The sequence below is a fragment of the Terrapene carolina genome, unplaced genomic scaffold (genome assembly GCF_002925995.2).
Source record: "Terrapene carolina triunguis isolate 2854851 unplaced genomic scaffold, T_m_triunguis-2.0 Scaffold113, whole genome shotgun sequence".
Lineage (NCBI taxonomy): Eukaryota > Metazoa > Chordata > Testudines > Emydidae > Terrapene > Terrapene triunguis.
Genome location: NW_020664464.1, coordinates 15,488,997 through 15,504,833, shown reverse-complemented (window position 1 = coordinate 15,504,833; position 15,837 = coordinate 15,488,997). Strand labels below are relative to the sequence as shown.

At 42.0% G+C, this 15,837-nt stretch overlaps 1 protein-coding gene across 7 annotated transcripts in view; it reads right to left on the bottom strand.

The window, feature by feature from the left end:
• The window catches only part of SMARCA2 (SWI/SNF related, matrix associated, actin dependent regulator of chromatin, subfamily a, member 2), a 182,680-nt gene that overhangs the window by 70,027 nt on the left and 96,816 nt on the right, over positions 1-15,837 (bottom strand). For all 7 annotated transcript variants that reach the window (XM_024200169.1, XM_024200168.1, XM_024200174.1 and 4 more), the window contains 3 exons: positions 11,887-12,053; positions 5,875-6,038; positions 2,357-2,584 (listed from right to left, as the gene is read on the bottom strand). In XM_024200169.1, the coding sequence (XP_024055937.1) occupies positions 2,357-2,584; positions 5,875-6,038; positions 11,887-12,053 (559 nt within the window). The remainder of the gene's footprint in view (positions 1-2,356; positions 2,585-5,874; positions 6,039-11,886; positions 12,054-15,837) is intronic.

Sequence of the window (15,837 nt, the reverse complement as noted above, 5' to 3'; positions counted from 1 at the left end):
TCTTTGGCATGAGTTCTCAATGAGCAATTCTGATAAAGATTTTAGGTTACCCAGTTATGTGTTAGAGATTATAGACAACTCAACAAAATACTCTAGAAACATATTTGCAATCTTCATATCTGTAACTACATCATCAATAAACTAGATTATTTAAAAAAATCCATCAAAACTATGACCTAGCCAAGCATAGTCTTGTGAATGAACTTCTTTACAATTTCATCTCTCTTTTGGCTTTAGATCAATTGGTTCAAACAGTAAATTACATGCCAGTAAAGTTTGAAACTGAATACAACCTCACAGCAAGACTGACTACTCATCTCACGATACTGTCTATAACCCAACATAAGCAGAGCCCAAGAAGTTCTAGCCTCCGTGCTGTGAGACCTGGTTTCCTACCACAGTACTTTACAAACCTCAATTTTACTATTAAGCTTACCTGCTTTTTGAGTAATATTAAAAACAGTTGCAGGTAACATGTTAATAGTTGCTGTTACATGACATGCGAGAGGTTATCATAATGAGAAAATGTATGTATTGTGGGATGGTTAAAAAGCTAACGCACACACACAAAACTCCTACTGACTTTTGTCTCAAATTTCAGAATTAATAAGGACTTTAGAATCAGACTCTTTATGGACAGTAACCTGCACAGTGGTAGATTACTAGTTACTAGAATAATTTTCTGTTAGTAAAAGGAAGTAAGTGTAGCAAACATAGATGATATATAGTATCTTCACACAACAACATATTAGGTAGATCATTTTTAAAATAAGATATTAATTGTTGATGGTCATTTTCTAGTATTAATTAGTTATTTTAAAAAAATGACTCAGAGATACTGCAAGCAAACCTAGACCAAAGATGTGCACAACTGTGCTTAATGAATAAGAGGGAGATTTTTATTTAATTGGTTGCTCCAAGGGTCATCTGTCAAAGAAAGATATCCAGGAACCCTGAACGCCAGCTATGCAGCCAAACCCAAACCCCTACTATAAGATTTCTATTGATTTCAATCTACTCTACTCATATTAGTTTTAGCTTCTTTGGTGGATGCTATTGACTGGGTGACTACTATATTGTTACTTCACTGTGAGTTAAACCGAACTATAATTGCACTGTTGAGTTAAAAAGAAAACAAAGGCTTATTATCAAAACAACGTCATTGTGTGCAACCCCTTTCACATCTCTTATGTAATCAGTTTGTTGACAACCCACACAAAAAAACCACTCCCGCTTAATGACATACTAGCTTTTTCTAAGTGGTATATACCATTGATAACAGTTTATTAAACTAAGTCTAATTATTCAAGAAGTAATTTCCCTGACCTTTGAGAAATCATGAGGCCTCCTGGAGAACCATACTTGCATGTTAATGAAAGCAAAGACTATAGGAGATGCTCTTTACTCAAGTACAACCCATACTCAGAAGCTAGTAAGAATATTTAAAGGGACAGTTTAGGCTTTTAGAGCCCTACAGTCTCTGACATGTAGGAGGTTGTTATTGTTTTTTGGTGGTGAAGAAGTCACTGCAGAATGGAATTACTGGAAAAAGTGTCACGGATCTAGTATTTGTACAGAGTTCTGTTAGTGTGCGCAGTAGTTACTAACCTACTTAAAAGGGAAGGGCGGAATAAGGTTTCCTCCACTCTGTTGCCACAATTCAAAAGGGGGTGGGGGCAGAGGCGACTTTCTTCTAATTTACTATTACACTTCTATCAATTACAAGTAAAGTTTTGGAAGCTTTTTGCAGCAACCCATGGGCCCTTGTGGAGGCAATGCTGACAAGGAAATTTACAAAATGCTCTGGAATATCGAAGCTTCAATGTGACAAGGTATTACACTCTAGTGCCCTGCAGAAAGGAGGAGAGCTATTCTGCTGGCTCACCCTGGGAACACATGAAGGTAGGGTTTGTTACTTCTGTTCAGGAACATAGAAGACAGAAGCAGCTATGGGCAGAGGCAGGGTCCTGTATTCATGAACATGCAAAGCTGCTGGGTTCTCAGCACTTTTGAAAATTAGGCTATTTAGGCACTTAACTATGGATTTAGGAGCCTCACCTTAGACACCTACATTTGAAAAGCGTAGCCTGTAGTTATAGGATGTCTACTTCCCTATCTTCATGAAGGAGGGGAAGGAATGTAAGTTACAATCTAATTCTGAATTGAGATGCTCTGATTAGCATTATAGGTACCCAGATGATAATTTGACCACCCAAATGCAGTACTTGGAAGCCAAATTTGCAAACTGGGCCTGGTTTCTTTGAATATGCCTCATATTCTTATATTCTAGCCAATTTACTTTGAAAACAACCTGTCCTCTTTTTTGAGCACGTAAACAATATTCCAAGTACAGTACCTCATTTTCTTCCTCATGTTCCAATATAGCCTGTAGAAAAGCCCTCCGTTCATGGCTTGAAGATTTTTGATCGAACATGCCGGCCTGAATGACTTTCTGATCCACATTCAGTTTATACTTGGCAGCAGCAAGTATCTTCTCCTCCACACTGTTTACAGTGCACAGCCTCAGAACTCGAACCTCATTCTGCTGACCAATTCGGTGAGCTCTGTCTTGTGCCTGCAAATCCTGTTTGAGAAAAATACACTGCGTTATATACAATGCCTCTGTCTGCTATGCAAACCAGCTGTCTGGTCAGAGAAAACAATTATCTTTAAAAATGTCTATGAGAATAAAATACATTAGTAGAAATGGGTCTGAACCAAAATCCTGAATTGAACAACGCTCTACCTGCCCCAAATTTTGGGTGCAAATGTGAGGGCAGAAGAGTGAGAGTGTGAAATCCAGGCAGGAATGTTATATCTTAGAGAGAGAATATTGCTGAGACAATAGTATGGGCACTAGTAAACAAACACAATGATGACTAAAATAGTGCAGTGGCTTAGGCCACCAATCTTTTGGCTTTGGAAATGTGGGTTCAAATTGTCTAAATTTGGACTCAAGTGACATGAATTTCATGGTCTCAAATTAGAGATGCTGACAAATGTCTACTAAAAACTAAAGTAGCCTTTTGATTGGCAGCTCTACTCACTAGTCCCAGTCCCCAAGAGAACACAGCAGGTCAAGGATTGAGGTTAATTTTATTTATTTAGAATTCTATTAAGATACTACAATCCTATCAGCTTTCCAGAAGTCATAATTTTACTACAGCGGAGTCAGATACAAACAGTACTAATGGAGGGCAGTTAATCTAAAAGTGCAAGCATTGTACTATCACAATGTAGTGTTTTTTTACATGAGGTAGGCCTCTTAAAATAAGGATTAAAAGTTTTTTTTAAAACCAGCCTGTTTCAATCCAGATGTTTGGGATTGCAATCACAAAGCCCTGCCTAGGCATTTTTTTGCTCTGGGCACTTTAAAATTAATAGAATGTTTTGAATTAAAGGCATATTTGCAGCCAGCAGTGGATAAAAGTGAACATAAAGTCACAGTATGAACACATTCATGCAATTCATTTACAGACTGGGGATCTCTAACAAATATTATTAGTATCTTCCTTTTAGCACATGCCTAATTAAAGTTAACATATTGCTTCCATCCCCAAGAGAAAAACAGAAATTGAATGCTACTTCACAGTTTAGTAGTTTGTATACTTGGCACTCCAGCAAAATATTATTTACGGTTTGTGCATATTGCTACCTGGGTGCTGCACATACAGTGATCTGTACTATAAATGTCACACAACTAACCCAATGGAAATGTAAAACCAGAGTACAGTACATTTTGCGTTGCTTTCAGAAACCCCAAACCGGGGTCTCAAAGTCCCAGCCCGCGGGCCACGTGCAGCTCGAGAACCACCCCAGTGCAGTCCGCGGAGGAGAGACGAATGCAGTAGGGTGACCAGATGTCCCGATTTTATAGGGACAGTCCTGATATTTGGGTATTTGTCTTATATAGGCACCTATTACCCCCCACTCCCATCCCGATTTTTCACACTTGCTGTCTGGTCACCCTAGCATGCAGACATGCTGCTGGCAATGTCTGCTGCAGGCGCCGCCCCCCGCAGCTCCCATTGGCTGGGGGAGAGGGACAGAGACACTAGTCGCCGGGCAGAGTCAGCTATGGAGGCAGCATCATTAGTTGCTGGGCAGAGTCAGCATCACTTTTTTCCACAATGAATACAAACAGGTCAAAACACCGAACACAACTATCTGATGTACACCTGGCTACAATCCTGAAGGTTTCAACTGCTCAGTCACTGAGGCCAAACATCAACAAACTGACAGAACGGAAGTGTTGCCAGATGTCTGGCAAACACTAAAAACTCTCTGGCAGGCAAAGAATTGTATAAAGTTGTATGACAGTTTTATTATTTCTAAGAAATTTGAAATAAAAAATATAATATAAACGTTTTCTTTTCTGAACACCATCTTCAGTGACATTATTGGCCCGCTGGGAGGATTTGAGGACTGGCACTGGCCCTAAGGTAAATTGAGTTTGAGACCCCTTCTCCAAACCAACACACACAAGCTGTGAATTGTTCCAAGTTCCTGTTCAGGATCTTGAGGTCTCCGATCATCCTGATCTTTGTGCATTTGTGACAGTCCTGTTTTAAAGTTTTAAATAAACAAAATCTTTTCAGCCTCTCTCAAGGAATCCCTCCACTTAGTTCTGCATGGGGCACTTGACTAGCTAACTGTACATGCTATAAAAGTATAAATATAGGCTTGCAATTCCATTCCTATACAACCTCTACTTTTAAAAAATGTTTCACTAAGAGACAAGCACAGAACACACTTGCTTCTACTTGCTTTTTGGCTAGCATGAGGTATTAGTTTAAACATCCTCTATCTGTACTCACTACTACCCATCTCTAGTTACTACGGCCACCTGTGACAGGGTGTATAAACCCCACGCTGATGAGGAAGGTGCCAGATTGGCCCTGTGTGCAGGGCTAGTCCCACTGCTCTGGTCCCATCAATCATGTATGGTAGGGAGGCGGACTTTAAAAAGGAGGAAACTGCAGTCAACTGGGGAGAGAGATCAGCCTGAGCAGGAGACTGCTGGAGCTACTCCTGGAGCCATAGGGAAACTCCCATCCAGAAGGAGATCTCCACCCCGACCCTACGGGGAGTGCAGTGAACTCCCAAGGAAAGCCTGACAGAGTGAGCCCGATTCAGCAGCCCAGCCAGAATGACTTCTCAAAAACTGCTATGCAGATGGCCCTTGAAATAAGAAGGTACTGCTGGCCTTTTTTCCTCTTTGAGGGGCTCTAGGAAGAAGTTATTCTCCGGTGTGCTGGACATTTAACTTTCCTTTTGATCCCCTATGAGAAGGGACTTAAGAAGGTCCACAAAGGGAAGGGTCTCCCTTGCAAGAAATAAGGAACTGGGGCCTGTAAATAACTGGGCATGACCAGAGTCTCCCACCATCTGGGAGGAAAACATAAGAGGACTCTTTTACACCACCCTTATTATGAAACTGCAAAATTGCTGTGGAAGTATTGCAATTAGCCTCTTGAGAGAGGGAATGCCTTGTACTCACTCTACTGCCACACTTCTAGTTGTTTAAAAGATCAGGATTCATATGCTCCAAAGGGAGCAATTTACTAGCTCCCTGACTAAGAGGATGAGGATAGCTACACTGTGGGAGTAGGAGACAGAATCCACAGAGCTCTGACATGGCAGGGCGTGGCGGGGGGCTCCCTGGCAGATGGAAAAACCCATATCACTTTACTGCTTTAAAACAAATCATTATTTACAAGTAGTTGTTTGGTGACTTATTCTCTACAAAGTGGCACTTGGAGGTACAGAGCCAATTTGTTTCACTATAAAATTTCCCAAATTAAATCAGGAAGCCCCAAAAGCATTTCCAATTCTCTTTGTACACTGCATCATTGATAAGTAAATAAAAATAACCTGGTGAGGATTCCAATCACTGTCAAAGATAATGACAGTGTCAGCAGCTTGAAGATTCAGGCCCAGGCCTCCCGCTCTTGTGCTCAACAAGAAGATAAAGTACTGTGACCCAGGCTCATTGAACTTCTTCAGCAGAGCAGCCCGATCCTCTGATTTTGTTGTACCTGAAAAGATATGCAAAGAAATCCCATGACACAGATCTTGTTCAGAAGTAATCCGCAAAAGACACAAGTTGATGAGGAAGCATGTGGGCGGCAAACCACTTCACTTGTCCTCAGACATCCTATCTGCACTTCACATTGTGTAGACTCATTACTGCACACGTGCGCTTTGGCCAACTGTCTAAGTGCTAGGATGCTGGACAAAGGTTTCCACAAATGAACAGTGAATTTAACTATACTATACATTTCAAAAGGAAGCTTCAACCAATCAGCCAGTGTTTCATGGCTATGATAAACATAAATATACATATATAAAATCATATATGTTTAGCTGTCCTCCCTCCACCACACTCTTTATACATTGCTTGAAACCAAAGAGAAAGAAGGAGATTTTTAGTTATCCAACACACACATATGAAGAGGAGAAAATCTGTCCCTTGTAAAAAGTCACAAACTATTGACCAAAAACATTTGTCATTAAGAAACAGAGTGGATGTGAAGAAGGTGATACAGGAAGAGCGGCGGAAGGAGAGAAATATGAGATTTACTTTTGAACCATATTTCAGCCTGCAAGAATGTTTTGCCATGAAACTGAAAATGAAGGAAAACTGGAGTGTATAATAACATTGTCATCTTAAACCCAATGAGTATTAAACGCAGCTTATTAAACAACACGAATAACAGAGACAAGGTGAGTGAGGGAATATCTTTTCTTGCACCAACTTCTAGTGGTGAAAGAAACACACTTTTGAGTGATGCAGAGCTCTTCTTCAGGTCTGGGAAAGGTACTTAAACACATAGCTAAATACAAGGTGGAACAGATTGTTTAACTTTAGTTAAAACATATTCTATGGGACAATTAACACCCCTACAGTCATAGGACCAAAAAAAAAAAAAAAAAAAAAGGGGGGGGGGGGGTGTTAGTATGTTACAGATTCTTGTAATAAGCCATATATCTAGTGTCTTTATTAAGACCATGACTTTTAGTGTCTAGCAAAGTTATGAACTTAAGCTCCCAGGCTCGTCTTTTGGAGGTGTTGTGAGCTGTCCTTTGAAGATGAGGACTGAGAACTCAGAGATGTCTGAGGACAGCTGTAGAGAAAGTTTTGGGGAAAGCATTTGCCCATGGGTGATTGTGTGTTTTATCATTTTTTTGTGAGAGTTCATTTGAGAGCGTAGTGATTGTCTGGTTTCATGCACATAGCTGTTATGGGGAAATTTATTGCACTGGCTGAGGTACACCATGTGTTGTGATAAGGTTGTATAGGAACCAGGGATCTTGAAAGGTGTGTTTTGGTGGGAACTGATTATCATAGCAGTGGAGATATGTTTCTATGTCCTGCATCTGTTGTTCTGGCAGGGTCTGTTGCCGTTTTAAGTTGGTGAGTCCTGGTCTGGGGAGCTTGCTTCTGATGATAAGCCTGGTAAAGTTGGGGGATTGTTTGAAGGCCAGAAGAGGGAGTTTAGGAAAGATTTCTTTCAGGATGTGGTCCCCACCAGGTATGAGTTGTAACTGTTTAATGATACCCCATATGGGTGTGGGGTGGTAGGTGACAACTAGGGGTGTACGGCCAGAGAAGGTTATATTTCTGTATTGAAGCAGGTTCTCTTCGGCTATTTGGATGGCCCATTCCATTGTACGATCTACTTCTCTGGTGGAGTGTCCTTGTTTGGGGAAGGTGGTTTTAAGTGTGTTAAGATGTGTATCCCAGACTTCCTCCTCAGAGCATATTCTGTGATGTGAGTGCTTGGTTGTAGATAACAGATTTTTTGGTGTGTTTCGGGTGATTACTAGATTTTGTGAAGGCAAGTGTGGCGATCCATGGGATACCTGTATATAACTGTCTGTAGGATTCCATTGTTGCAGCTGATTGTAGTGTCCAAGAAGCTGGTGCTGGTGCAGGAGTGTTCTAGAGAGAGTTTGATGGATGGGTGGTGGATGTTGAAATTGTAGTGGAAATCTGAATTAGTTTCAGTTGTCTGTCCAGAGGATGAAAATATTATCAATGTGTGTCAGGTATATCATATGTTTTGTGGTGCATTTGTCCAGAAATTCCTCCTCAAGATGGTGCATTAAGAGATTGGTATACTGGGGAGCCATCCTAGTCCCATAGCTGTCCCATGGACGAAGTGTTTGTTGAATGTAAAATTGTTATGCGTGAGGATGAAATAGATGAGTTTACCAATGTGAGCCTGGCCCTGAGGGAAGGGCATACCCTGCAAAGAGAAGGGTGGAGAAAAAAGCCTATGGGAGGTGAGTAGGAAGCATCCCAGAGAGAGAGTAGCAAGGTTGGGGATTGAGCAGACCTTGGTTGCATGTTGCATCGTCGTTGGGCTGGAACCCGGAGTGGTGGATGGACCAAGGTTCCCCTACCAGCCACTGACAGAGTGGCAGTGCCTGGACAACGGATCTGTGAGACTCTATATCCAGAAGAGGAAAACCCATAGCGAACTGGCTGGAGGACCAAGATATAAAGAGGAAGCTGCTGCTCCTGGAGTGAGATAGTGGCCGCAGAGCAAGGGAGAGGACAACGGGAGAGAGATCACAACGGGAAGCCTTGGACCTGAAAGAGAGCTATTCCCCAGAGCAGCCAGAAGGAAGCGCTACCTGTGGTGAGTGAGTACCCCGTGACACTGTCATTGTGAGGGATGCTGGTGTATAGGGAGATGACATCCACAGTGGCCAGGACGGTGTTTTGAGGGAGCTATTCATGTTGCCAGGTTTCTGGAGGAATCTGGCCCTGTGTGTGGTGAGTGTTTTGAGAGGGCTTTCTATGAGATATTCCTTCAGTAAGAATGCCCTGGCCAGATATAGAGTAAGGCTACAATTTAGTTACGGGTATATTTAGTAAAAGTCATGGACTGGTCACGGGCAATACACAAAAATTCACAGGCTGTGACTGGTCTACGACTTTTACTATAAATACCCCTGACTAAATTTTAAGGGAGTTGCTGCTGGGGGTGGGGTGGGGTAGGGTGGGTGGGCATCTGGAGAGGCCGCTGCTAGGGGGAGACATCCTGGGCGGCTGCTGCTGAGAGCGGTGGAGGGCAGCCGGCAGCGGTTGCACCAGCCACCTGGGCACTGCTGCCCCGGACCGCCTGAGGAAGAGGCTATTCCGGCCGCCTGGGGATCATCAGCTGCAGTTGCACTGGCCACTCCGGGACCACTGCTCAGGCGGTCCCCGGAGCCAGCCGCACCGGCCGCTGCTTGGGCGGCCCTGAGGTCAGTCACACTGGCCCCCGCAGAAGTCACAGAGGTTGTGCAAAGTCACAGAATCCGTGACTTCCGTGACCTCCATGACAAACATGGAGCCCTAGTAATGGGTCTGCCAGGGTTCCCTTAACTTGGAAAACATAACTTGGGAAACACGAAGATCCTTGGGGTTGGTTTCCAGGGGATGAGGTTATACAGTTTTTCTTGGAGTTGTCTGGGGAAGGACTTGATGATATCCTTAAATTCCTGGGTGAATTGTGGTGTGGAGTCTTCTTTAAGCTATGTAGTCTTGTATGTGCTGGAGAGATTGTAATGGATGTGATGTTCACTAAGGATTACAGACGATGCAAATCAAGGTAATGATCAAGTGTGTGGTTCCATCCATCCACCGTGGGTGTCCGGCCAGATGACTCTTTTTTCTTATGACTGCTGGTTGTAGCTATGGGTGGTGCCCATCACATAATGTTGTATACCTCATCCAGTGTAAAATGCCCCAATAATAACTATGTGGGTGAAAGCAAACAATCACTATGCTCTCAAATGAGCTCACACAGAAAAATGATAAAAGACAAAAACACCCCATCACCCAGGGGTGAACACTATTCCCAACATGATCACTCCATATCTGACCTCCGAATCCTTGTCCTCAGAGGAAACCTGCACAATACCTTCAAAAGATGAGTGTGGGAGCTTACATTCATAACTTTGCTAAACACAAAAAGTCATGGTCTTAATAAAGACACTGGATTTATGGTTTATTACAACAGTCTGTAACCCACTAACCCCCCTCTTTTGCCCTATGACTGCAGGGGTGTTAACGGGCCACTTCACCTTGAAAGGTCCCTTAGAATATGTGCACTAAACCTTCTATTCCGCCTCGTATTTAGCTGTGACACTTTAAGCACCATTCCCAGAGCTGAAGAAGAGTTCTGTGTAGCTCTAAAGCTTGTCTCTTTCACCAACAGAAGTTGGTGTAATAAAAGATGTTACCTTTCCCACCTTGTCTCTCTAATATGCTGTCTACCACACTGAAAAATGACAGGACTAAATGGTACTTACACATGTATGTATTTTCAGCAACATTCTAGCATAAGGAAGGATTAATTCTAAAGTAAGTAGTATACAGTGATGTAAAATGTCACAGCTAAGTCTGCTGTCTTGGATGGCCACAGTATTTTGTTGGGTTTTATTATGTCAAAGGTAAAACTGAAGTCAATTGCACAGAGAAAGGATAGTCTTGTAGTTAAAGCACAGAACTGAGTATTGTTCCCAGCTTTGCCCCAGATTTCCTTTGATGCTTTTGGCAAGTCAACTTTTGTGCCTAAATTTCCCTATCTGTACAACTTACCCTTACCCTGCAGGGTATCTTGAGGCTATGTTCATTAATGTATCATTAGATGGAAAGTACTAAAGAAGTGCTTGGTATTAATAATACTTAACCCACCTGAGGGATGAAAAGCTTTGAATCAACTTAAAATTTGATAATGTGAGTACCCAAAAGTAACTTGAGCATTGTTGGCATTGTTCGTTATATTTCCCTATAATTGCTATCTTTTATTTGACTGAACACACTGTCCCATTAAATATTAGAGAGACAAAATGGGTGAGGTAATCATTCATTGGAATGGTGAGAAGAACAAAAGATACTACACATCACCCATCCACTCTCTAAATCCTGGGCGCAACATGGCTACAACACTGCATTAAATATTGTCACATCTGACACTGGAAGTAAGGAAGAGCCAACACTCAACTTGTTAGTAAGAGACAGAGGTTGTTACTGCTGCAGAAGGTTGAAGATCACTCTAAACATCCTGAATACTGTCATATGCTGTTGACAAAGAAATCATCTTTCAAATTCTAAGTTGATTATTATGCATTTCATCCCCTGAGTGGGATAAAACAGGCAATTTTTAGTTTTATGTTCTTTTAATACTACTACATTACATTTCTATCTCAGATTTCATTCAAGGATCATAAAACACTCACAGACATTAACTAATTAACCTTCCCAACTCTCCTGTAAGTTAAAGTTATCTAGGTATCACTTTACCTGTCACAAAAATACAGCAATCCCAGTGGATAAACAGGAATGGGAATTTAAATAGGTAGAAAGTAATTACGTCAATTGGAATTTGGCCAGAACAGTGTCGTTAACACCCCTACTCATAAGAAAATTGCCACAGGGACTTCATTTCTGACAAATGGTGCAAACCTTCATTTTACATCTTATCTGAAAAACAGTGAATTAGACCAGACCTGATGGATCACTAGATTAACTGCATCCTGGTAATGGCCTCAAATATGTTCCAAGTGTAGTATTTTGAGTGCATACAGACTAAGTATTTTAATATTTTATTATTAGGTTAGTGAGCAGAGGCACTAGCCGAGACTGAAGCCCTTTTGTGTTAGGTGCTGTACAAACTATAGCTGACAGTCCAAATATATAAAACAAAAGAATGGGAGGAGAAAAAGAAGCACAGGGTGGTGAAATGATTTGCCCAAAGTCACACAGCAAGATGGCAGCAGAGCCAGGTAGAGAACCCAAGTCTCCTGAATCCCAGTCCAGTGCCCTATCCCTTGAATCACACCACCTTTCAGTTTATTGTCTGTGCTTTGTTTCCTCTCTCAGCTTACCGTCCAGGCGAAGGTAAAGGAAATTTCGAAAAGCAAAATAGTCCTCCATAATGGTCATGAGGGATGTCATTTGACAGAAGAGAAGCACACGGTGATTAGTGGCTCGCAACTTTGGTAGAATACGATCAAGTAGTTCAAACTTCCCTGAGGCCCGATAAAGCTCGGCTCTGTTTAAGAGAAAAATAAAACAACACAATAAAAACCTTAACAAGCCTACTTCTAAAACTGTGTTTCTAATAATGCTAGCAGGTGTTGAGTTGGAGAGATTCCTTTATTCTGCCAAAGCAGAATTAATCGTACTTTTCTCTCTCTACAATTGTTATTGAAGGAATGCCGAGATCCCAATATATGTCTTCTAGCATTGGTTTTTTTAAAAAAGGAGGAGGGAATTATGTGAATTTTTGGAAAAAAAGAAGTTTCCCTTTCTTAAAAATTCAAAGCTCATTAAAATGTCAGCCAGATCCAGTATCTTCCTTTATATAAATCCAGTACTTTGACTAATTTTTCTTCAAGCAAGAGACATTTCTAGAGTAGGTAATATAGTTTCATAGGTAAATAAGTGCTTTCAGTCATTCACAAGCCTGCAGCCATAGGTCAAATTCACAGGCAATGTGTAATGTCTCCCTTAGTCATCCTAATAGCAACATACCAACGTGTAATCAAGCATAAGTCCAAACTGGTGTAATTTACACTCAGAGGAGCTGGAAAAGGGCTGAGGAAGGTATAAGTTAAAAAAGGGGGCAGACTCCTTTAACCTGAACATCCTTTTATTACTAGACTCCTTTTGTCAAGCCCCTCAGCAAGTGACTTGCAAGTCAGATTCAGCGGGCTGAATCCAGAGTTTGTGTAAGAAGGGTTTAAGCTACATGTCAGTAAGAGGGTGAGAGTCTAAGTAGGGAACCTAACTTAGTGTAACAGCCACATGATAGACAAAAATGATACACAATTCCCCTCTAAATGTGCCATATAGCTTTAAAATAAAATTTGCCATTAGGAACTGCATCTTTATTAAGACCACAGTGCAGACCACAAGTTACCAGGTCTTTTGAGGCCTGCATATTGGCCTGTTGCACAGTTCCTATCTATTTAGGAGGCAGATGAAACCAGTGTGCAAGACAGGAAAAGCCAAATGTCACTCAATGCATAAGCAAGAATCACACATACTTTTTGGGACAGGGAGGGAGTCAAGTGGAAAATGTAAATGAGCTCTCCAACCCTTAGACAGTACTAGACCATGTTCTGGGTCTGTTCCTCTGCTGGTGATATGCCAGGCATAAACATTAGTACCCTCTTTGTGTTAGGATAAAGAACAGTTATTTATCCTAGCCCACTGTGGTTCTTCAAGACATTGTACTTGATATGGATCCTACTGTAGGAGCCCACGCACCTCATGCATGCAAAACTGGAGGTTTTTTTAATAGTGAGAGCCACACATGCACCCTGTACTGACTCATGATTCCATACGAGGGCATAAAGATGCCATCCTCCCTCAGTTCTTTGGCAATCCTAAGTCCCTGTTGTTGAAAACTCTGAAAAGCAGGGATGGAGGGTGGGTCATGGGATCCACACTGACTATATCTCAAAGAACCAGCTATTGTAGGATAAATAAACATTCATTCTTCAAGTATGTTTCTGTGTGGATCCCACTGTAGCCAACTGGCAAGGAGTATCTCCTCAGGAAAGTGGGCACCCAAATGTTCTCCCAAATTTGGCATGCAGCCCGGTTGCCACATCAAGTGCAGTCTTGAAACCTGGCTGTGTGTCAAGTGTTTAACAAAAGTTAGTGGGTTGCTCCATGTAGCTGCCTTGCAGATCCCAAGAAACAGACGGAAGATGCTGCTTCTTGCCCTAATGGAGTGCACCTTGATGTGTGGAGGGAAAGGTTCACAAGCCAGTTGATAGCAGGTGGAAATACGTGTGATCCACTTGTTGCAGAAAATCTCTGCAACAAGATCACTTAGCCTTTTGATGCACCAGATATGGCCACAGAGAAGTGGGGAGACAGCCTGAAAGACTTGGCCCCATTGCAGTAACAGAGAAATGCTCTGGAGATGTCCAAACTATGCATTGTTCAGTGCTGTTCTGGCAAAGAAATCAATTTATTTAGGTGGCACTTCCAAGACCACCTTAGGGATAAACTTGGGGTGTGATTTCAGCACCACCTTATCCCAATTAGAGGGCTTCTCATAGATTAAGGCCAGAAGGGACTATCATGATCATCTAGTCAGACCTCCTGAACATCACAGGCCACAGAACCACTCTTCTTATAGACCCACAACCTCTGGCAGAGATAATGAAGTCCTCAAATCTTGATTTAAAGACTTTAACTTACAGAGAATCCACCATTTACTCTAGTTCAAACCAGCAAGTGACTCATGTCCCACGCTGCAGAGGAAGGCACCAAAAAAACCCCAGGGTCTCTGCCAATCTGACCTGGGGGGAAATTCCTTACCAACCCCATATATGGTGATCAGTTAGAGCCTGAGCATGTGGGCAAGACCAATTAGCCAGACACCTGGGAAAGAATTCTCTATAGTAACACAGAGCCTACCCCAGCTAGTGTCCCAGGATATGTAAGGCTATAAAGGCTGACTGTGCAGAGGTGATGGTGACAAGAGAGACCATTTTGATGGTAAGGTAATGTGCTGAGCACTCCAACAGTGGTTCAAAGGGAGACTTCGAGAGCTTTAAAAGGACAGCATTGAGGACCCATGGGGGAGTTGGATCTCTGACCAGAGGACAAGTGAGAAGGAGGCCCATGAAGAATTTTAAATATTGTAGTCTGTCATTAGTTGTCTGCCAGCCAACATCCAAACCATCAGATACAACAATTGCGGGTCTGGGGCCTGGTCTACACCGGGGGGCTGGTGGTGGGGAATCGATCTAAGTTACACAATTTCAGTTACGTGAATAATGTAGCTGAAGTTGACATACTTAGATCTACTCACCGCAGTGTCTTCACTGCGGTGAGTCGACTGCTGACGCTCCCCGGTCAACTCCGCCTGCGCCTCTCGTGCCGGTGGAGTACAGGAGTCGACAGGAGAGCGCCCGGGGGTCAATTTATCGTGTCTAGTCTAGATGCGATAAATCGACCCCCGCTGGATCGATCGCTGCCCACCGATCTGGCGGGTAATATAGACATACTCTGGGTGAAATATCTTACTCTGGTTCTGAAATACTACATATGGGAAAGCCAGGTGGTATATGGGACATCTGTAGCAGGTCTGAAAGCCAAAACTGTCTTGAACACACCATGGAGCTATCATGATGATCAAAGTATTGTAGCGTGAAATCTAAGCTATTACTTTAGGGATCAGGGGCATTGGCAGGAAAGCCTATATAGTCCTCACCAAAGAAAAAGGGGTTAGGCTGTGTGCCTGGGTTCACTGCTCTCCTGGGGCAGATGTTCAGACTAGGGCTGTCAAGCGATTAAAAAAACTAATTGTGATTAAAAAAATTAATCGCAATTAATCACGCTGTTAAACAATAATAGAACACCATTTATATAAATATTTTTGGATGTTTTCCATATTTTCAACAATATTGATTTCAATTACAATGCAGAATACAAAGTGTACAGTGCTCACTTTATATTTATTTTTTATTATAAATATTTGCACTGTAAAAATAAAATAGTATTTTTCAATTCACTTAATACAAATACTGTAGTGCAATCTGTTTATCAAGGAAATTGAACTTACAAATGTAGAGTTATGTACAAAAATAACTGCATTCAAAAATAAAACAATGTAAAACTTTAGAGTCTACAAGTCCATTCAGTCTACTTCTTGTTCAGCCACTTGTTCAGACAAACAAGTTTGTTTACATTTGCAGGAGATAATGCTGCCCGCTTCTTGTTTACAATGTCACCTGAAAGTGAGAACAGGCATTCGCATGGCACTGTTGTAGCCGGCATCGCAAAATATTTGTGTGTCAGATGCGCTAAAGATT